The 24024-nt window shown below is 28.1% G+C and overlaps 1 protein-coding gene across 1 annotated transcript; it reads left to right on the top strand.

Moving 5' to 3' along the window:
* Nucleotides 1–8115: 8115 nt before the first annotated feature.
* On the top strand, nt 8116–22272 carry LOC113371081 (elongation of very long chain fatty acids protein 4-like). The gene is made up of 7 exons (XM_026611727.1): nt 8116–8271; nt 8951–9039; nt 15950–16221; nt 18220–18391; nt 19374–19501; nt 19881–20030; nt 22177–22272. The coding sequence occupies exons 2-7, from the start codon at nt 8961–8963 to the stop codon at nt 22270–22272; spliced, it is 897 nt and encodes a 298-aa protein (XP_026467512.1). The 5' UTR covers nt 8116–8271; nt 8951–8960.
* The last annotated feature ends 1752 nt before the right edge of the window (nt 22273–24024 follow it).

The raw sequence follows: 24024 nt of genomic DNA, 5'->3' as shown, positions 1-24024 counted from the left end.
TTTGCGAGATAAATGATAAATGCTTTTTGTAATAATAATCTCAGTGTCTATGTTTTCATTGGCTGCACTTAATTATTTGAAAGGAGGTACATTACAATAAAATATAACTGAAAACTTCTTGGTTTGATAAATATATACAGTGTTAATAACGATTCTAACAGAAGTGCAAAAAAATTCAGTGGTGTAATTTCATAAAATTGTTTCTTGATAAAATTAACTTGTATAATAATTGACGATTATTCAAATGATTTATCGCAATATTATAGTTCTGTCATGCATAAACTGTAAAAAATACTACTGGGCATCATCTATACCTATTTACACCATGGACGGGGTAAGAAAGGACAGCCAAGGTGCAACCAGATCCAACGTCATTTTTTAATTAAAGGGATTTTACAAAATAATAGCCATAATAGTTAACCAATGTAACATACAAATTTTATAGGAAATTTTTCTACAAAGATTTTACTGCATATAACCTTGATCCGGTATTTAGAAATAAATATTCATTGTGAAATAACTTTTACTTTTATTTATCATATTCTTATTATTGTAACTAGTTTTTCTTAACTTAATCTACTTTTTTATTCAGTATTTCTTATTTTTTATTGTTTACATCGCCACCAATTTAAAGGTTAAGTTAGCCCTTTTCACTCCGCACGAATGTAAACTTTTATAGAGATTAAGAAAACAACTGTTAAATCTAAATTGAATAAAATAATAGATCTTGCAAAACAAGGAAATAACGTATATCTATAAATTATATCAGGTATCATAAACTAAATACAAGAGCTTAAAACCGAAGTATCTTCCAATGAAAAAAAAATTACTTTTGGTATGAATGTTGGTACATTTTATCTTATCTGATAGCGACGTCGTAAGAATTAAGGTTATAACTGCTTACACATCTTACCTTCTACTTTAAAATAATCTCATTATAAATTCCATACTTTGCTTGTTTTTGACATAATTATGGCGAACCTTTGAGCCTTGCTTTACCCTATAATATTAAATATATTTTTTTACAAAATAAATCATCTTCATTGAGAAAATAAAAGCACACACTTGCACTCAACATTACTACGTTGCGCTAATGAACTGCTAAAGAAATAACTTCGACTTGTATAAGAAAGCATTCCTTCGATCTTTTGTCTTCAACGTGAGAGCGAAATCATCAAATAAACATTGTAGACTATATCGAACACAATCAACTATATTACGATAGTTAGATATACAAGTACTACGAATCTGTAAAAACTAATATTATAAAGCTCAAGTCTAACACGAACACTAAAAAGCTTTTATAGTCCAATCGTTAGATCGATAAATATTTTTAACCAATGATTAGAAAATGATCATTTACAATTTATGATCTTCCAGTTTTACTATAATTTTTATATTGTTTTATAATTTGTCATATTATAAATTATATATAACAACTAATAATATTTATGTAAGATTTGAATTATAAACTGTCTAAAAATGGATCGATTTTATAAAAAATCGCAATAAGTTTCTAAAATATAATTAGCTACAAATAAAATTTTCTAAAAATATAACTGCATTTCATATACATATTCAATATTTAATTGAATTAATCAATTATAATAATTCATTAAAAATAATTAATTTAATACAATTTATTTATATTTCTTTCCATATCTATATTAAGTATGTACATATTTTGCGCCGTAATGGAAACGGATGCCTATAAATAATTGTTTATTAAGAGAATAAAAATGTGGAAATAATAATTTTTATAAGCGTTTCTTTACTGATTACCTATTTAGACAAACCTTAACAATCATTCATTTAAATTGCTAATTGAATTAAATTGCTAGTGATGTTGACCTTAAAAATTTCACTATTTTCATAGTTTAACTCTGACAATAGAAATTGTATGAAATGAATAATCAAAATCATTAACACAACAGTTGAAGAGTCAATAGCAAAAATGTGTCATACTATATAAGGTGTGCTCGTAAACAAATATTTATAAAATGATATATTATTCCATGAATTTAATTGTTAAAAAAGAGAGAAAATTCATTTGAATGTAAGAATGATTAAATATTCCTAACGTTTGATATATTTGAATATATTTGAAGTAAAAACGATAATATAAAACAATAAAATTTTCAAATAATTCTGGAAGATTGTACATTAACGAAGTGGTGTTTATTTAACTGAACATAGCATATATTTATTGTATTTGTGTATTGTATTTGGAATATTTAAAATATAAGAAAATACTCATTAATTTATTGATATAATTTTTCAATTATTTTATATAACATCTAATTATAATTTTTAATATAATATAACATGGAAAGTTATTCAGATTTCTTTTATTCACTATTTTATTTACAACTGTCTAGCTAAGGACATTCAATAAATTTGAGAAATTCAATAATTGCCACAATTTTTTACAGACTACAATTTTAGGTTTTGGGTAGTCATTATAAAACATATTTTATTTATTATATCCTACCGTGTTACATGCATTAAAGATAAATTTATTTGGTAAGTAATTTCTCTTTTAATTTGTTTTGACCAATCACAAATTTAGTTAATTCTATTAGATATAAAATATAATTATATGCTACTGAAATTTACTAAATTAAACAATCGGCTGCTGCAATAATATAATCTAATTATAGGTAATTTTATTTGATCTATAAACGGCAGATTAATACTATTATCAACCTAAAGCAGATCACGACTTAAATCGGCTTTATTACCGACTATTTTCTGTAAACGTTCCAATTCGTTTAGAAATTGTTTGCAATAATTAGTGATAATAATCCTTATTAATAATTTGTACTGTTCATTAAATTTCTTGATTACAAACGCTGTCAATCATATTTATCTACAAACGTATTAGGATAATAATTCCCTGCAATAAATGAAATGTTTAGTATTTCTGACTCTAATCAAAATAAGTAGATACTAGGAAACAATGGAAGAAATAAACCTGAACGACAGCATTCATAACACGTTCATTTCCACTGCAAATAAATGCAATATATTGATTTTCACGATACTCATTTATGTAGGGATTTCTAAGTTGGTTTGTCAATTTTATATAATTACATAACTAGCGTGATAATTTAAATTTATGTATTAAACTAATAGCCAAAAAATAATTGATATCATTAATTTCTTTCATTAAAGGGGATTTAGTAATTAAAGTTTTTCATATCACATATAAATTATAAAATTACTCATTAATATAAATATAACAGGTACTTTTTGAAACGAGTAGTATTGGCAAGTATAAGATTTTAAACACTGCCTGCTAATTCATTCTTTCAGAAAATTAATAGAAAGCTAGTTTTTTTTATTTTTTTAGTTAAAAACGTGCCAATACTTAAATTTATTTAAGCATAGAGAATTTGATAGTGGCATCTGATTGATACCGAATACAGGAACCTTTCAGTTTTAAGTTTATTGGCATCTATATGAAAGGACGTTTACACATACTCACATACGCATTTTGTTCAAATATTTAATAAATGTTTTAATTCAAAATTTACTATAAATGTATATAATTACAAAAAAGGGTGCGCGTAAGGTTCACACGCGATTGGAGTAAAACTTATTTGCCGTTGTATAAGATGGCATTTAAGTAAAAATAAATAATTTCCAATCAATAAACTTACGTTTAGGGCACGGACTAAATGTTTTAATATTTTCAAGGAACAGGGTAAAATATTCTTCTGATTCAGGCATTTTTTGTTAAATCAAGATTTGTACTACGGTGTAACTTTAAAATGTTTATTTATCTATGCCGATTTTTTTTGTTGATATCGGTACGCATATAACGACAGATCTCTATTCAAGCGACACGACGACTAATCAGAATCGACCCGTAAAGAAATGATATCATCAAGACCGAATGACGAATCATTGGCACTCGACTCTGCCGTAACGCATTTCCGTTGCATTTGTACTGATTTACTCCTTAGTCAGGCGTAAAGAAGTTTTACTTCAAAAGAAAGTGTGCGTATAATTCAGCAAAGGTGTTAAAACTGAATTTGAATTTCCAACAATGCAAGATAATGGTTTCAATTGATAATTCAAACCTTTTTATATATATTTTATTTATTTATTATATGTTGTGTATAGTTTTATATATAAGGTTGTCAAATATCTCCCTTCCGCTTTTTTGTATTATAAACCAAGAGCAAAAAAGCGGAAGGGAGATATTCGACAACCAAATATATGAAATTATAGAAAACTTAGATGTGTGTGGTCACTAATCAGATATCACTGTAAGTAGTAGGGATCTAATTGCGGTAAAATAAAATTATGACAAAATTTAGAAAAGTAGCATAAGAAGTATATAATGACTGAATTACACTGAACATAGTTCAATAATTGTTTGATATAGGTTTTGTGTTGTTATAAGGTGACCATACGTCCCGGTTTTCCGCCTTGCGTCCCGGCTTTTTCTAAAAGCAATATTTGTCCCGGTTTTAGGTGTTTTGTCCCGGATTGTCCCGGATTTTTAAAAATGTATTGATTGCTAATTTTTTTAAATATATTTCAACTAGAAAATTTGAACCAAAAAAATGTGCATATAGGTTTTAGCTTACCCTCTCCCCCCCCGCTCACACACACATTTTAATCTGTCCCGGGTTTCATGCAAAAAATATGGTCACCTTAGTTGTTACTATGTTATATATTCAAATTAGAGTTTTACGCATTGTCCCTACCATACATTAATGTAAGATGCCAAATTTTTTAATTGGTGAGATAAATTAAAGTTGAAACAAATTTACATCAAACAATTATTTAAGTCGACTACTGAACATTAAGCCTCTATTGGAATTGTATAGCACAAAGAAATAGCAAAAACTCATAACAATAATAACAACAGTATCCCGTTTCACACCATCAATTACATCTGTATAAAAAGAAAAGTGTCTTTAACGAATTGCGGCTAAAGCTATAATATTCTTTGTCCTTTCCCATTGCATTCGTCTGCAACCAATCATAAGTTGTTTAATGGATTTTCCAATCTGATGAACGAGCGGTGTGAGCGCTTGCCCCCTCGCATAGCTAAGGCAGACCGCGGCGGACCACGTGCGCTTCGCACGCCGACTAGCCGCGGAGGAATCCCTTCTCCGGGACAAATAATTCCGAACGTTTTGACACCGATGGACGTGCGGTTTATGTGAAAGGTATCCGCCAATTGAGGAAATGGCGTATAACTTAGAAAATGACAAACGTTGGGTTGTAAATCACTTTGTTGCAAAAATAGTATCTAATAAAACCTATAGTTGTAAGAATTTTGATTGTAGCGATTTTCACTTTGTTAGACATTTATGTCGATTTTATGTACAAACCCTTCTCGGCTCAGTTTTATTTTATATCAAATTGTTATTTATAGCGAATAGAATATACCTACAAGATCCACTTGCATATTTAACTACCCGTAGGGTAAGTTAAAGTACTCGCAATAAAATCAAAAATGTTTTATTGTATATATCTTCACGTTTCAAAAGTTTCTGAACATATAGGCATATCATAGAAAAAACTTTAAAATAGTTACTCAGCGCGATTGCATTGTAAATAAAGTTCTAAATTCTCAAAAAAAAATCAAAATAGAAAAAAAATCTATTTTTTTCGAAAATTTCGAAATTCTCAAAAATCGATTTTTTTCAAAGTCTTCAAATAATCTAAAGCTAAACATATTGGCATATCTTAGAAAAAACTTTAAAACAGCGACGCAGCGCGATTGCTTTGAACATATATGTCAAAATAGAAAAAAATATACTTTTTTGAGAAATTTCTAAATTCTCAAAACTCTAATTTTCTCAAAATCTTTAAATAATCTAAAGCTGAACATTGGCATATCTTAGAAAAAACTTTGAAATGCTACGCATCGCGATTGCTTTGAACATAAGTTCTAAATTTTCAAAATAGGAAAAAAACTAATTTTGCCAAAAATTTCAAAATTCTCAAAAATCTATTTTTTTTCAAAGTCTTCAAATAATCTAAAGCTAAATTCCAGAAACTTGCCTTGAGACACGATGCCATGAACCAATAGTTATATTTATTATTAAATAATTGTAAAAATAGCAAAAAAACAATCTGGCCTCATTATGTTCAAATTTTCCATAGAGCTAAACTACCAATCATAATTACAAATTGCATATTGTTCTTTCTAAGTATAATTCAAAATACGTTGACATTAATTAACGTAGACTGTAGTTATACATTTACTAATAGCTACGCTTTCTAGAAAATGAAAGTATCAATTACCAACTAATTAATTAGTAACATTTTATTTGATTTCAATGTCATCACTTCATGACAATGGCATCTGTAGGTCGGTATGTAGATTTATTAATTCCTTTTTTCTAATCTAAATAACAGCTATAAAATAATAAATTTATTGTCGTCAGATAAAAAAATGCGCACATCTATTGTTTTAATTTGAAATAATTGAATTCAACCCTGAAAACTCTTGAATGTCAATAGTTTCAACAGTTGAAATCCTCGAATCCTAAAAACCCGAAAACACTTAATTTTCAACGACTACAAAAAGTTTGATAAATGTTTAATATTGCATTTTGATTCAAGGTTTAAAAACACAAATGACAAGTGAATTTACTTCTAAAATATCAATCTATTTTTATTTTCATTCTAAAATAATGTATATTAGAAAATGTTTATAAATCATTTCAAGTTAATCAAATTCATTTGCACTACATATGTGTTTTGCTTAGAAATAAACAGGAATTGAAAGCCAAATTGCAACATAATTGTCAAAATAAGAAGATTTTAATTATAATGTCTCAGCCCTTGTTACTACCTGATTAATTTTTAAGTTCAAAATATGAAAATGTAATATAGAAATTCGTATGATATCCACACGTAATAATGCATTGGAAAGAACTTTAAGAAGAAACAAACGTATTTTTGTCAATTTTTTGTATTACTACACAGTAAACGTTTAATATCCTCACATATATATATATATATATATATATATAATATTTATTTCTTATCGACGAATGAGCAAAATCGCGCTAATATTTTAAATCTTTCTTTCAAAATAAGATAATTCTATACAAAAATAAATAGAAGTGATAAATCAAATTACACAATAAGTTTATTATGACTTAATCTGTCAGGGTTATCAAAAATTATTGAAGATCCTTTTCGGAAATATAGTTTTACACTAGACTATAACCTTTATTATCAGCAAATTTGAAGTAGTTTAATTGAAGTAGTAAATTTTCATTGCAAATGATATACAGTAAAAACTCGATTATCCGGACCTCAGTTATACGGATTCACGATTATCCGGACTACCGACCGCGACCAATTTATATGTATGTACATACTTACAATTCGAATTTTTGTATGATTAATGTTTCAGTTTAGTATTTCTATGTAATGTTATCTAAGATAATATGTATGTACATATGTAAGGAAGTGTTAATTTCTTAATAAACATTGATTTTCGTTGGTATGTATTTGTTATTTTTAATAAACACACAATATTATTCTTAATACATTGGATTATCCGATTTTCGATTATCCGAATGCCTATCGATAACAATTAGTCCGGTTAATCCACGTTCTACTGTATTTTGTTTGCGCATCGCGACCCACTGTGAATAGGCTTTTCCATAATGAACACGATTATCACATTGTATCCGCCATCCCTCGATTTTTCACTTTTAGAATATACTAAGTAATTAAATTAAAAAACCTAGGTATAGTATAGTCGAAAACTGAATTATATACATTTATTTCAATTTCTTCCAACGCAACGTGGATGCTCACACAACCACCGCCAGGCGCGAACTGAAGAACGTCTCTGCAAGAGCATAGCAGCGCGATCAAAAAAATATTCCTCGGGAGCTTTATGATGTATACAGCCGATCATTGGTAATCTGTTTTCCCACCTGTGGCCACTTTTACCTTTCTTTACCAAGTGATGTGTTTGTTCAGCTGATAATTGAAGGTGAATTGACCGAACCCCTTCCGGCCTCCAAGCCGCAACCGCGGTACCTCACACTGAGCCCCGAATTCTAGACACATTCGATAACGAGCGCGCGAGCTTGTTGGAAACCAAAATTTTTCGTTCGTCGCGCCTTCGCAGTTTTTATTTCAAAGGGGATAATAGATTTTTTTTATTTTGCGGCGCAATTTTTACATGTCGCCATTGAGGACAATTATTTTGGCAGTGTGCAGTGTGTTTTTCTAAATTTATGTGCAAGTTATAATATTTAAAGAAAATAGTGTAGAAAAGTAAGTTGAAAGGTTAAATAAATTTTCTTAGAAAGTTTGACTTTATCAATTTTGTGCTTCATAAATGTGCGATGTGCTTCTTTGGAAATAGTGAGATTCTCTATAACCAAACAATATTTGTTTAATAATTTCCATTACTTCTTATTGAAGACATTTAAAAAACAACATGAAAATTTCGTCTACCCTTCAATAGCTAGATTATCATCTAAAGTAATCCGAAAACAACAAAAATCTAAATAAATCCAGATCAATATTTTTAATTATCTACAACGAAACTAATTTTTCTCGAGTTGCTACGATAAGTAATCTTAATTCCTTATTAATTGAATTATAAAATTAATATAAGGACTTAAACAAAAGTTTATTTGAGATAAACAATTGTTTTATTCTGGCTAAACTTTTAGTCAAAATTATTGTCTATACTATCTCTCCATGAAGTAGGTTTATTAACTAGATTAACTTTGTTGAAACCATAACTATAATCCAAAAATAACAAAAATCCAGAATAACAATTTTAAATTAGAATTTCTTAAATTTGTTAAGATTCTCTTAATGCACAAATTACGAATATTTCTTGTTCCTAAATGTAAATTACATGCATATATATATATATATATTGCATATATGGAGCACATTTATTTGGACAGATTTCTAATTATTTTTAAATCTCGTTTTACAGCTTTTAAAGTATGGCGGCATTAATTAATTCAACGCATACAATGCTCAATGAGGCGTACGATTACTATCTTTGGACACTGTCTTTTGCAGGTGAGTAATTTGTTTATTTTAGTAAAATTAAAAAATCATATGAAAATGTAACACTATGATTTTAAATACTTAAAATATATTACAATAATGAATCATCCACAATTATTGTTGCTTCATTGCTAAATAATCAATGATGCATAAAACGATGAATTCAGTATACAAAGTTCTGTTTGAAAATTTTGTACATAAAAAATTGTAAATATAGTAATTTAAATATATCCGTTGTTACCAAAAATATTCCAAGTCAGTGAATCGAATCATTCTTTGTTGATTTTACTACTTTCTTCAAATTGATTTAAATACTGTTGCATATTTTTTTAAATTTTATTTTTATCATGCAAACATAAGTCACAAAAATAAATTTTTTATATATATATATATATATATATAAACATTTTGATAAAAAATTCTTCTTCTTCATATACATATGTATGCACACATTTGTGTGTGACTATAAAATTACCAAAAAAATATTCCAAGAGAAAGTATTTTATAATTTGTGAATTATTGTGAAAGTTTATAAGTGTATATGAGGTTAATAAATCACGAATTTGGAATCATATACCTCATATCTTATGAATTTGATAACGAAAGTATAGTTTTTTTGTGCATTTTATATACGTTTTAGACTGTTCAAAAATCTATATTTAAACTTATTATTAATATTGGGATGTTAAACCGTAAATAAAGGCGCGACATAATTTTAACAGAGTTGTTTTGAATATAATACCTAAAACAAACTGTAAAACCAAACCAGACAGAAGCTTTTTTTTTTAACTACTAACGTTTTATATAATAAAATATTTAATCTAATTACAATTATATACTTTTTGCAATTGTATTTTTCTGGCGTCATGTTGCAAAAACTTCCCAGTATTCAACACTAATAAGATACTCAAACAAGTGTATTGAAAGAGTTGAATGGTTCGCCATTCATATAAAAAACGCTGTCAATTGAATAATTGTAAATGGCTTGAATGAATCTTATACAATGTTCAATACACCGCCGGAATGACAATGAAATCCAGCCCAAGATTAACTAAAGAAATGCAAACTGCAAATTATGTTTAATATTTGAAAAGCTTGCAATAAAATAATCCAATAAAGTTGTATAAATTTCAATAAATTATATATTAATTCACTAGGATCCACTCATTGGGAACTCTAGATAATTACCTCTTTTTTTTCTTTTGCTTTCTTCTATTATTATTATTTGTTTCGATTCCTCTCGTTTGTGTCACAATAGCCCGTAAGATTAAATTGTATCTTGATTGCTATTTTAATAAATAAATAAAATATATGATTGAATATCGTCTAATAGTGTAAAAATTATATGAAAACCTCTAAGAAATCCTTAACTTCTCCTAGGACAAGTAAAAGAAATCGCGAAAAAATTTTCATTACGTTATAAAAATTACTTTTCCAAACCTCCTGAATATTATAGAATACTTTATAATTAGAAAATTAGAAAATACAGAAAAAAATTATGTGCGTGTGAGTGTGTGCAAATACAATTTTTCGTCGACGATTTCAAGAGCACAGATCAACCGATTTGAATGATTCAAAAAATGTTCGATTCCTATTGATAGGGAGAGGTGCTGTTTTTAGCAAAGGCAGGTTCATCCATTTTGAAGATACATTAAAAAAAATGCCATTTGGTGATCAAAAAGATCATTAGGCATATGCTTACCAAACAATAAAATCAAATGCTTTGTACAAATTTTAATAATAAGTATAAATTCTGTTTACATGTTTATGGGTTTCTAGAGGTTATTTCGTTTCTAAAACAACTAAGCAACGCGATTGCCTTAAAAAATTCAAGATGTTTCAATAATATCAAAATTAAAAAAAAATCAAAATGATTAAAAAAGTCTTTTTCTTTAAAGTATTTCAAAACATTGCAAATGTGTTCAAATTTTTCTAAAATGTGAAAAAAAATCAAAAGGATTCAAGATTCTCAAAAAATTATTTTTTTCAAAAATTTCAAAAAATATTTATGCATTTAAAAATTCTCAATTACGATACAGAAAATATCAGCATTTTGCTTTAATGCACTTTGCCATGCACCACTGGTTTTAGCAAATTTTATAGCAATAATATAATTCGCAGTTGCACTGGAAGAGATAAGTTTATGCTATCTAGTATGCAATATTCATAAACATGAATTATTTGGCGTTAAAATAAATGCTGAGGTAATAAAATATGGTCCATGTAATGCATTAAAATTTCGTAAGATAAAAGTGAAGTCAGATATTTTTTAAACGCTTATCAACTTGTTCCATAGTCAAATGTGTTGTGACATTGATTTTCTGTAACTTTCTATACAGTATTTGGGCTAAAGAAGAGTTGATAGCCACGAGAAAGAAGTAATAAAAACACCGACCTTCGTTCATGTCAGTCTACATTTCCATCTTATTTTTTTTTCTCATTTTATTCTTCGACATATGGTTCCGCTAGATCTATTAAGATCGTGCATTGTTCAGACATAGCGGTTTGTAAACACCGCGTACTATATGTTAACTGTGGTTAGGAATTACCGAAGCCGAGGTGCGTGATGAAAAAGAACAGATTAAATAAAAAAAACATTCTTAGACATCGGTTATGGCTATAAAATTCAATATCAGTACCTCAAGGCATTACCATTTCACTGATGAATTTTTGTCGCAAATGTCATTAAATTACATTATTGCGAAAGATTCCATTTTATGTCATTTGGACAAACAAGAACCAGTCTTAGAAACCGAAACTGTTTTTCAAAAAACTTTTCTTTGAACTTTCTTTTTTATTTCTTCATTGATTCAACAGTAATCAGGACTACTTAACCTTACATGTCCTACAAGCTGTTTGTTGAATGCTTTACCTAATATTTTATGAGAGGCAACTCATCGGTGTACCATTCTCTTAGTTTTTATATTGGCTCTTACGTGTAATAGCGAAGGCGATTTTCACGTGAAATTATATTAGGATCTATAACCCCAAGTCGAAATTTGACATCAAAGCTGCCTGATGCAGGCTTGGGCCGTGGCAAAAATAAAACAAGCAAACCCGGGACTTTCGCCACCACTGGGCCCTTTTTGGTAATGAAACAATTTTTGGTACCTATTCTCCGATAAAATACATGTTATGGCAACGCTATGTTCATATCTTCATATAAATTGGTATTAATAACTGTCAAACAGCTATGTATTACCTATGCGATCAAGCATTTCAACACATAAAACCTAACCTACAAAACGTCAAATAAAAACTTCATCATAAGTGCATCTTTCTGATGCGTCATTGAAAACATTAAAGTTAGGGGTGTCCATTAATCACGAGATCGACGTTTTAAGGATTTTGGGACTCCTTGGTGATACGTGGTAATATTTGAAATTACCCCTCCTTCCCGCCAATGAAAAATAAATTTATTTATATATCTTCAGGTGAATCCCATACTAAATTTAACACAATAAATAAGGTGATGATAAAAAATACGGTAATATATAATATTCCAACTACAAAGCAGAAATGAAATGTAAAACAATATGTCAAAAACAAGAATAAAAAGAGTGAAAGTTGATGTCTCTGATGTCACAATCATTAACATTTTTTTAACCAGTTATCGCTATACGAAATCATATTTTATAAAATAATAATAAATTAATATTATTTGTATTTAGCTAGTTAAATTTAATTAAATTGGTTTAAAAATATGGCCAAAAAAAATAAACAAAAATTACTAATTAGATGCTATATAAGGTTACTTATATCATATCTGACTATGAATCTAATGTAAATTTTAATTTGTAAAAATTAAATCGCAGGTTGTGAATTAGGTTTTCTTGAATGTTTTCTTTTAATATGTTTAATCAATAATCAATTGTATATAGGTGGAGCAATATGACTTATAAGTTATATCAAAATATAAATGTTATATATTTTAAGTTATAAGTGCTAAATATTTAAAAGCTACAAAATTTGGTCAAAATTTGGTTACCATGTAAAAAATATAAATATTGTAATAGTTAATCGTAAAACACGTAAAACAATGAATACAATTACAACAGTGTTAGATATCAATAAATTTATTCATGGTACAACTATTATTAATTGCGCGTTTATTATAATTTATTAGCCATAAATAAAAGTCAGCGTTAAAGTCGTAAAATCACTTCAAGATATGTGGGATTTGATAATAAAGAAAATATTTGCAATAAAACTGAAACAAGAAAAATTAATCGCGTTGCAAAATGTAATGTAGTGAGGCTTAATCATGAAATAAAAAACAGATCTAAGCATATACTTGTAAAAACCCAATACCATAATAAAGCAAATATATAAGTATTTAACCCTTTCGTGTCATTAGTAGTGCCATTGGCCGAACCCAGGTGCAAAGATATATTTTAGGATAATTCCATCATTATCAATAAAAATACGTTGAAAAATTAAAAATTGCGATTCTAATTAACTAGAAATCACCAATAGTTTAACTCAGTGATAAATCTTAAAATTGAGACCAGCATAAACCATGCCGTCCATGGACGACACCCGTACACACAGCACGTTATGCGGATGTACAATCTTTAAAAATTTATGAAAATTACAAAATATTTAAAATTTTATTGTGGAAATGTAATTATGACTATTTTCCAAGCTTTTATTATAAAATTTTCTTGTATTTATGAAATTAAATATTTCATATAATTCATTTTTTCTCATTCTCTGTGTAACTATAATTTTTTGTATTTGTAAATTTTAGATTTTTCGTTTCTGTATACAAATGTATTACCTCATAATTTGTTTTGATTGCATTTTTATTTTACATGCATTCGATTTTATTAGTATTGTGCATTAAACTTAAGTTTGGTCCAGTTGCACTTACAACAGATATGTAGTTTATTTTATTTCTAATCTTTGGCCGGCAGTGCCTCAGGCCGACTAGACATCCGTTACACATTATTACATGACCTTCATTTATATATTTTGTATATTTTATATGTAGAATACTTTCCCAAATCGAATCGAATGACGAGTCAAAAATGAAAGAAAGATTGAATTTTAAATTTCTTTATAAAAAATGTCCAACTAATTACTTGAATGTATGTAATATAAACAAATTTTGTAGCGGTTTGCTTGAAATTTATTATATTGAAAGAATATGGAAAATAAAATTTTATACTTGAATTATTTAACTAAAAAAAGGCTGATAAGAGTAATTACTATAAAACTTCTATAACTATACAGTAAAATATTATAATATTGTACTATATTGTTTTGATAATACTTGCAACAAATCTTGACTGATGGCAGTCCTAAATAATATAGAATAAAATATTATAACACGCAATTTATGTCTTAAGAAACTATAAATCATCAATTTAACTACTCATTTGCAGGGAAGAGAAATTACTATGAAGCTAGACATATTATTTTATGATTTATGATTAATATAAGGATGAAAGTAATTGAAAGTGTCAACGGTATATATTATACGTTGTTGCATGACAGATTGTAATACTTTTCATACAAAAGATTCTAGTCAAACATATAGTCTTTGTGTTAACCATTTAATCTAAATTCCGCTAAAAAACTTTCTCTGCCATGATATCGCATGTTTGTTAATTATTATTTTTTGAGTTATAAACATTAAATAGAATATTAGTTGTTCCGTGTCATTTTCAATTCATTCGTGAGATAATAAAAAATCATAGTTGCAAAAATTATAGAAAAAAGTTTTAGATTATTATTTTGAAATTTCAAGCTATTGGCTAATTTGATTTTTTAAACTCAGCTTTAAAACAGCAATTAGTACTTGATATATATTATATTTAATAGATTTTTATTATTAGAACTTAAAATTTATCATATAATTAACCCTCCGTCGGTCGGTGTGGTCTGGCCAGACTTTTTTCGACTTCAATTTAAGAAAAATACTTCTAGTAATCCTATCGACTTGAAATTTCTTGACTTTTCCTAAAATTTCATTAGCTGTCGATCAATGAAAAAATCAGGACAAAAAATGTACAGAAGGATAATTATAAGGATATTAACTTTTTTATTCTTCGAACTGTCTAGACCACCCATACATTTTGTATGAAATATACGCTTTTTGATATATGTAAACCAGTATTTTGTCTTTTTTCTAATTTTCTAATTAAACTGCATTTTATTATATATTCTTTGCTATGTGTTGTAACATGAATGTTAGCATTTTCACGACGAGAGTTTCTTGAAAAGCTACCAAACTTATTGGTCATCGAAAACACTGAAAATCGTATGAGTAATGCGCACATTGTCAACAATTTTTCTACCCGTACTTCGAAATTTTTTTTGAAAAACCCGTAGTGAAATTATATTTTCAACTTGAATTTTACAGCTCATTTCAAAGGCGACGCACCTCATTTCGTTTTCATTTGAATTTCACATTCATTTCAAAGGAGCCCAAAAATAATAAATAGTGTTTTTCATTGATATAAAACAGAAAAATAAAAATAATAAAAAAGCAACGATTTTTTTATATTTTTTTATTTTTTTTTTATTTTTTTTTTATAATATAATATAATATATAATTTTTTCTATTATAAGCAAGCTCAACACATGTGAAAGACGGTAAGAAAAAGAAAAAATCAAAACTATAAATATTTATTACTAATAATAGGTAATATATAAGACTACTAAAAACTCATTTACCCCATATAAATGTATGTAAAATGAATGGTGGTCCAGCCAGACCACTCCGACCGTTCGAAGGTGAATAAATATCCGACCGACGGAGGGTTAAAATAATTTGAATTTTGTACTATTATGTAATACAAAACATATTTTTAAAAGCTGGCATATCAGTATACTACTGAAGGGCCTCACCAGGTTACATATATTACAGTTAAGAACATTATTTCTGAAGATTTATAACTTTCATTTTCTCTTTCAGATAATAGGACAAAAGGATGGCTTCTAGTAGACTCGCCGCTTCCAACCCTTTTCTATACCATGATATATTTATTCATAGTATGGATAGGACCAAAAATAATGAAACACAGGCACGCATTCAAACTGACGTGGGCCCTAGTGCCTTATAACCTAGCCATGGCCGTATTGAATGGTTATATCGCAATCCAATTGTTCACTGCCGCTACCAGGCTGAAATACAGCTACGTTTGCGAACCTTGCAGGCAGAACGATGAACATCCAGACGAATTGCAGGTAATGGACAATTGTACGAATAGATTTAGGGGAATACTTTCGGATAAAATAACCCATCGCTACATAGAGTTGTCATGGCAACCCTACGCTCCTTTCTTCATATAGAGGGAAGTCCCGTAACGCCGGACGGCACCAAGGACCGGACACTATATTTAACACGTATTATTTAAGCGAGTATAAATCTTTTCATTTCAAAATACAAGTAAAAGGGGCGCGGGGGGCAAACGGGTGCAGGATCACGCCCCAAGACTCAACTGTGACGCACACGGCCACGGCGGTAGCAAAATGTGCTGTTTTAGGCGCAAAATCACGGCGTCACCTAAATATCAATGGAAGTAATTCTAGCATATTTATGCATTTACATTTGAGTGATATGCAAAGATAAAAGTTATACTTGATTATATATTTGTAAAATGGTAGAATATCATTAGATCTTTTAACCAATTTTAGTTGGTGCCATCAAATGAACGAAAATGTCTGTCCCTTAGTGCCAGACAGTAAACATATCGATATTTCTTGTAAGAATTTACGTAATTTATTCCAAAAATTTAATTTTATTCTTTATGAGTGCTAACGGTCACCCACATTTTTCGTATTTTCTAATCAAAGAATGAGAAGCTTATGAATGCACTAGCTGAGAGCATCTGTGTGGCCCTGCCAAAAGGGTGTATGAATAGTGACTTTTTTTGCAATATCTAAGAATATTTGTCAAACACACATGTGCAGACATTCCAGAGCGTGGAGATGGCTACATATGTGATCAATGTAGGTTATTTTTGAAATGTCCGGTACTAGGTGCCACTGTTTAAAATCATATTTTTTGATAGCAAAGTTTGATTGATAGTATTAATTATTTTTAGCAAAGATTGCGGTTTTGTTAATTTAGTTTGATTTCTAACTTTGTTATCTACCATAAATCAGAATTCAATAAACATTTCGTAAAATATTTTTTGATTTATTTATAAATAACCTTAGATGTCTGCCACCTGTGGACTTTCCCCTAAATTTATAGTAAAAACTGTCAAAATGTTATGTATTTGCTGAGCGATCAGGAATTTTACACATAAAACCTAAGTATATGAATGTGTTATCATGACACATCAGAAATATGCAGTTACTATAACATTGTTTTTTTATATTTGCGCGTTTTCTAGTTTAAGTTTTATATCTAAAACTTCTTCCAAAAATTGATTTCATGGAAAAATTATATTATTTTCATTTAGTTATTTTAACATTATTGTAAAACACGTATTGATTTAAATATCTCATTAAAAAACGTTAAAATTCAACAAAGTTTTTTTGTTTATATGCATGCTCATTTATTGGAAACTTTTTCAATTGTATTCTAATCAACTAATTTGATCTACAAATTTAATTCTCGCCTCCTGCGTCACTGAGTTATTTATTATAACGCCGGAATATTTGTATAAGCTAGATAGCAACTACTGGTAGTATACAAAATCAAAAATGATGTCAAATTAAATTAATGTGCATTTTAAATAACAGCAGCAAAATTTGCGGAAGCAACTTTATGCAAATTGAGATGCATTTACAAAAATATAGCGAACAACATGATTAAGCGAATCGTTTTAAATTTACATCAAAACAATTAAAAGAAGGCAAGACACAATGAGGTTGTCGGTGCAAAAGTATGCATATAAATTTTGAATTGACTTTATATATAATTTCGCAATAAAAAAAAACAATAACTGAACTCATTATTATTGAATTATTCTGTATCGTTACAAACAAGAAAGTTCTGTATAATTATATGAACATATAATTATAAACCACATATCCAAGTTTGTGTCCAAAAACTTGGGTCAACAAAAATGCAAGTCGAGTTTGATCATTTTTTACTGTTCAATTATTCATTATAAAAAGTCATATGTGGTTCCAAAGCACACTTTACATTACAATATATTTAATATATGTTTTGATTAATGATGATTTTGATTAATTAATTAATCAATATTAATATTATTTTTTTTATTCCAGATTGCAAATGCTGTTTGGTGGTATTATTTTTCAAAATTATTAGAATTCTGTGATACATTTTTCTTCATTTTGAGAAAGAAAGATGAACAGCTGACTTTCCTTCATGTGTACCATCATAGTACCATGTTTTCTTTGTGGTGGATCGGTATTAAATGGGTGCCGAGTGGGTCAAGTAAGTTGGAATCAAAATTCAATCAATATTATAATTTTTTTATTTATAATAATTAATTTGGTAAACAATATCAGCATACGAACTAATTTTCAAATCAAGTACGCAAAAATCTTTCGCTTTATAAATTTAAATATACATGAATAATAATAATTTAACCAATTAAAAATTAAATATTTCATCACGATATTTGAAAGTACCACTCCACACTTAAAATCGAATTTATATACAAATTAATTATTTCAAACTTGATTTTAGATTTTTCAAAAATGTGCTAATTATTCCTGCTACTATCATGCTAATAAACACCTCTAACCTACATTTGTAATAAAAAAGCTATTGATTATTCAAAATTTGATTTGATTTGAATCGGATTTGATTTTGATATCTAATATAGAATTCTAATTCGTTTTTTGCATGAATAATATATTAGCGACATTTTTATATACTTATATATACGAGTATTTCAAGTATGTTATTAATTTGAATTAGATGTATGTATCTCATGCAAATTTGAAATTTGAAAATCTGATAAAAATAATCTTGAAATATTTTTTAGAAAAAAATAATTATATAAATCTATAAATTATTCGTTGAGTTTTTAATAAATTTTAGTTTTATTATCAAGAGATATAGTTAAAAAAATCTTATTCCAAAAACTAAGAAACAAGATTTAATCGACAGTTGGGTATTCAGCTGATAATTTTGAAGAAACAGTAGAGCCAAGTTTCGTCAAAATAAATTATATTTATAGTTTCCAATTGATATCGGTTCATAAAATTAAAAAAAACAATTTCTATATTCAAACGATATTAATATTAAATATTCACATCGATTACACAAAACGGACCATGATTTTATTTTCTGAATATTCAAATTACCATTTAAGAGCAAAATGATTAAGAAATAATTTATTAATAAGTTTTGAAATTTATCATTGGTTAATTTCAATATTAGTTATTAATTTTGAATTATTAATTTTTAGCATTCCTACCAGCAATGGTCAACAGTTTCATTCACGTTCTGATGTATTCCTACTATGGTCTGTCTGCCCTCGGACCACAAGTTGCCAAATATCTTTGGTGGAAGAAATACTTGACAATCATGCAATTGGTAAGTAGCAATTACAGCAATATTGCGTTCTGAAGAATTTGTTTAATTAAAAAGATCAATAAATCATTAGAACTAGCACATTTTGATGCAGATGTTGATTAAATTGAAGTATTGAAAAAAAACTTAAAAACATATTACTCATATGCTGTAGAATTAAGGTTCAATAACGCATGCAAAAAATAAAATAAAATTATTGGATTGACTTTGATTTTCTTGAAACATGCAAACCTCTTACAAAAATAGATCATTCAATCCAAAAAAAAATTTGAATGATTTTAGAACAGAGTTACGGTGTAACAAAAACATGTACCTAAGATTGCATTATCAAATATTTTGAATTTCCAGAAATTTATTAATAAATATTGATTTTTCTCCACAGATCCAGTTCACTAGCGCTTTAATTTTGGGTATCAATGGCATTCGTACAGGCTGTGAATTCCCCTTATGGATGCATTACGCTTTAGTTTCCTACATGATTTCCTTCATAATACTTTTCGGCAATTTCTACGTCAAGGCATACATCGAAAAGGTAATTATAAAATTATTATTAAATATGTTTCCAAGTAAAAATAGTCCTGATCCGGCATTGCTGCCCCCTATTACAGAAATTGTAATAATAGTTCATCAAACAGAGATTACATGGGATGATATGAATGGGACTGTTTGCGTTGCCATCTATAAAACCGACTAGTATTTTGTCAATTGTCAGTACATCAACTTACAAGGCTCGTAAGTTCTGGTTGCTGTTCAAAAAATAATTTAAAAAAAAGATTAGGAAACGAAATAACATATGATTAAATACAATATAGTCCAGTCATTTAAGCTTATATTAGGTAAGAATCTCAGAATTCGTCTCTATGGTAGGGTGACAATACCATATGTAGGTTTTGAGACAACTTTAAGGTGTCAATATATAAGAATTTACAGCTGGGTATCTAGAATTCCGATGTTAACTTACTATAATTACTGGACTAATACGTTTTTTAGATCCATTAAATAAGATCAATTAAATAAACAAGCACAGAGCCTAAAATTCGATTTTTTAAAGCAAATAATGATTGGTTAGTCTATGGTCTTTAATTCAAAAGGAAGTTTTCTTCTCTGAAAGCTTGATGTCAATCGAATGATTTGTTACAAAGTAACATCGGCTTTTGCTCGAAAATATAAATAGCAATATATTTCCAAGTGGTAATAGCCCTTGCCCAATATTGCTGCAACCAATAAGACTTCATCAGCATTAGAATTTCTAATAATAAATCGTTCAAATATAGAATGGACAACCATTGGGTTGCCATCTATAAGGCCACATAATATGTAATCATCACAACAACCCTTAGGACTCGTTAAGTATAGATTGCTGTTAATAAAATATCGAAAAAAATATTAAAGCAATTTATTGAGTGAAGATTAATTATCGATATACTTTATAGTATAATATTTGTTGTTAATAAGTTGTTAATAATAATATTTTCGTTGCTAAAAAGAAATAAAATTAATTGAAATTAGTGTGCTCGTAGTTAGATCAGCCAAATATTATATTTTTAACTTCCCGAAAGGGAAGTTTGTGTTGGTGCAAAAAATGCGATTTGTTAATTTGATGTTTTCTCGACGTTTCAAGTCATTCTGAATCCGATAGTGAATCCGTAGGTGAGTGAAATTTTATCGACGATTTCTCAAAAACGGCTAGACATTTCGTCGACGTTTTCTCAAAAATGACTGGATCCACTTTATAAATTTTCCCAAAAATTCGAGAACTCTTCCAAAGATATTGGTTGGGATTTTCGTTGATTCGTTTTTGGTAAAGATCGGCCGGGCTGTTTCTTCGTAATTTTTTTTTTTTTAAATGTGACGTTTTCGATTAAACTTTGTGTGGCGATAGATTACGCAGTATGAAATAACATACTTTATATAATATAAGACCTATGATAAGCAATTGGCTTATAAAAATTCACCAAAGTTCAGAATTCCAATGATTCTAATCAGAATCTTTCACGAGCTTGAACGATTCTAATAAGAATCTTTTTACGAACTTGAAGGATTCTAATCAGAATCTGTGCCGAAGAGCATATGTACATTTTTCGGTTTTACATAGACATTTACTAATTACAGTTGACGTCTAGACTTGAATGAAATAAATGTGTAGAACACTAAGTAGAAGGTGTTAAACAAACTAATTCAATTTATACAATTACAGATGATATTATGTGTATTCGAAAATAATTGGAAATTGTATTGATTATTTTTTTATTGAAAGCGAAAATGTTATTTTCGAAATGAAGAGTTGAACATTTGATCTAAATAGCTGAATTTCAATTCTTATTGATTAGGTTGATTATGCATACTTATCGGGAAATTCATGCAACTTGCCTTAAGGCAAAATTTTACTTACAACTCTGATTTTTATGTAATCGTTTCATTTATGTTAAAAAATAACAGGATCGAAACTATTACATAAAAACCCTGATTTGTAAATACGATCATTTATTTATAGAATTCTAGCCGTATAAAATTTTGAACTGCACTTTTCTGTTATGCCCTTTTAGGACTTCGATTGAAACTATTAAGTATGATTTGTTCAAAAATCGTTCTTAAATAATTCCAAGGCTACGGTCCATCTTTGTTTGCTTGGCAAAACTTGAACAAATTAATTAATCAAAAACTTATATTAATTTCAGGGAAAACGAGACAGAAAAACAGCAAACGGAGTGAAAGCAGTCGGCAACGGCACGGCAAAGAAAGAGTCAAACGGATACCACAAAAAGATTCACTAATGGAGAAATATTTATTTATTAATTAGGCTAGGAATATTTGAAATTGTAATAATTAAATTAAAAATGAAGGTTATTGAAGTCGATAAATAAAACGTGTTTCAAAGATCTGTGTTAACTAATTGCATCAATTAATTCTACGTAGTTTTAGCGCAGAATGTACCAGAGACCATACATGTAGAATATATAGAATTAAGAAATTGCTTATATACTTTTATACATGTCTTATATCTGTAAATGTGTCATTTGCATAGTCAACTAAAACTTAATGTTTTGTGTAAAGTTTTCTTTGTTAATTAATATAATATTTATTTTGTTTAAGTTGTTAATTTTGTTGTTACCGATACAAATTTATTTGTTGATTAATTACATATTTTATGCGCTCAGGGTTTGTAAATACTTTTGATTTCTTTCATGTTGATTACAAAAACTAATTATGTAATAGCAGATTTATACAGAAATGTATTTTCAAAATTGTTACTTAAATATAATTTCAGAAAATTTATGCTATTTTATTACCACCTATAAAAAATGTATAACAAATTTAACTAACTTCGGTTTCAGAATATTTTGTCATACCTTAGAAAACATGGATGTATGTGTGTGTGTGTGTGTGCGGATACGAATTTCCGTCGACGATTTCGGGAACACTGATCAACCGATTTGAATAATTCAAAAAACATTCGATTCGTATTGATAAGGAGACGTGCTGATTAGTTTTTGGCGAAGGCAGGTCTACCCGTTCCGAAGATACGGGGCAAAAAAATCCAAAAACAATAACTCAGTTTTTAAGAGAACGGAGCGTCTGATTTAAATAATTCAAAAAGCATTTTACTTGTATTGACAATATAAAGAACTTTTTGAGAAAAGAAATTTTTGGGAAGGCAGATCCAGCGGTTATGGACTCTTAATAGAAATGAGTTATTTGGCGGTCAAAAATGTTTATTGGACATATGTACATCAAATTATCAGACATTTTATAGAGATTTGAATAATGTGTACACATTTTGTGTATTTTTTTTTGGTACTAAGATTTTTAATTACAGTACGGAAAGTTCCAGCAATTTGCCTTAAGGCGCGATGCCATGCACCCCACTAGTTTTACAATATTTTATTGGTTCCGCGGATTCAAATTTCAATTTAAATTTTTGTTAACTAAAAATTACGCATAGGATTTGACAATAAAAACATATATCAATCAAAATAAATGTATAGAAAGGATTAACTTCAAATGTCAGATAGACTAAAATAACTAAGCACTAATATAAAAACAATCAATTATTTTTGTACATGCATTTTCAATAATCAAACAAATAAGCCAAGTAATAAAAAATTACTTACCAAACAAAGTTGGAATATCATTGTTTTCAAAAATCACGAACGAGTTTGAACTTTGATTAAAACACACAGTATTTTTTAACGATTAAAAACTTTTTACAAATTATATAAGCATAATGTCTTTCAACACATTTTATTAAAAAATACAATGTGCAAAACAGTTTGCAAAATTATCACACTACTAAAAAAAGAAATGACTACTTTCTCTTTCAAATTCATAAACTTTGTGAATCAAGAATTAACATTTCCGGAAAAATTATGGTGAGTGATGAATTATGTCAACGTGCTTTATTTTAAAAATAATAACAAAACTATGAACTTTCACGATACATTAAGACACTTTATAAAATAACGCACAAGGAAAGTAAAAATGTAACATAATTGAAAACTGATTTACACAATAGAAAAACGATTAAT

This window comes from Ctenocephalides felis, unplaced genomic scaffold (genome assembly GCF_003426905.1).
Source record: "Ctenocephalides felis isolate EL2017-DRISC unplaced genomic scaffold, ASM342690v1 CF-g0.4_SCAFFOLD_01492, whole genome shotgun sequence".
Lineage (NCBI taxonomy): Eukaryota > Metazoa > Arthropoda > Insecta > Siphonaptera > Pulicidae > Ctenocephalides > Ctenocephalides felis.
The sequence above is the reverse complement of the archived record's forward strand: the minus strand, read 5'-3'. Positions and strand labels throughout refer to the sequence as shown.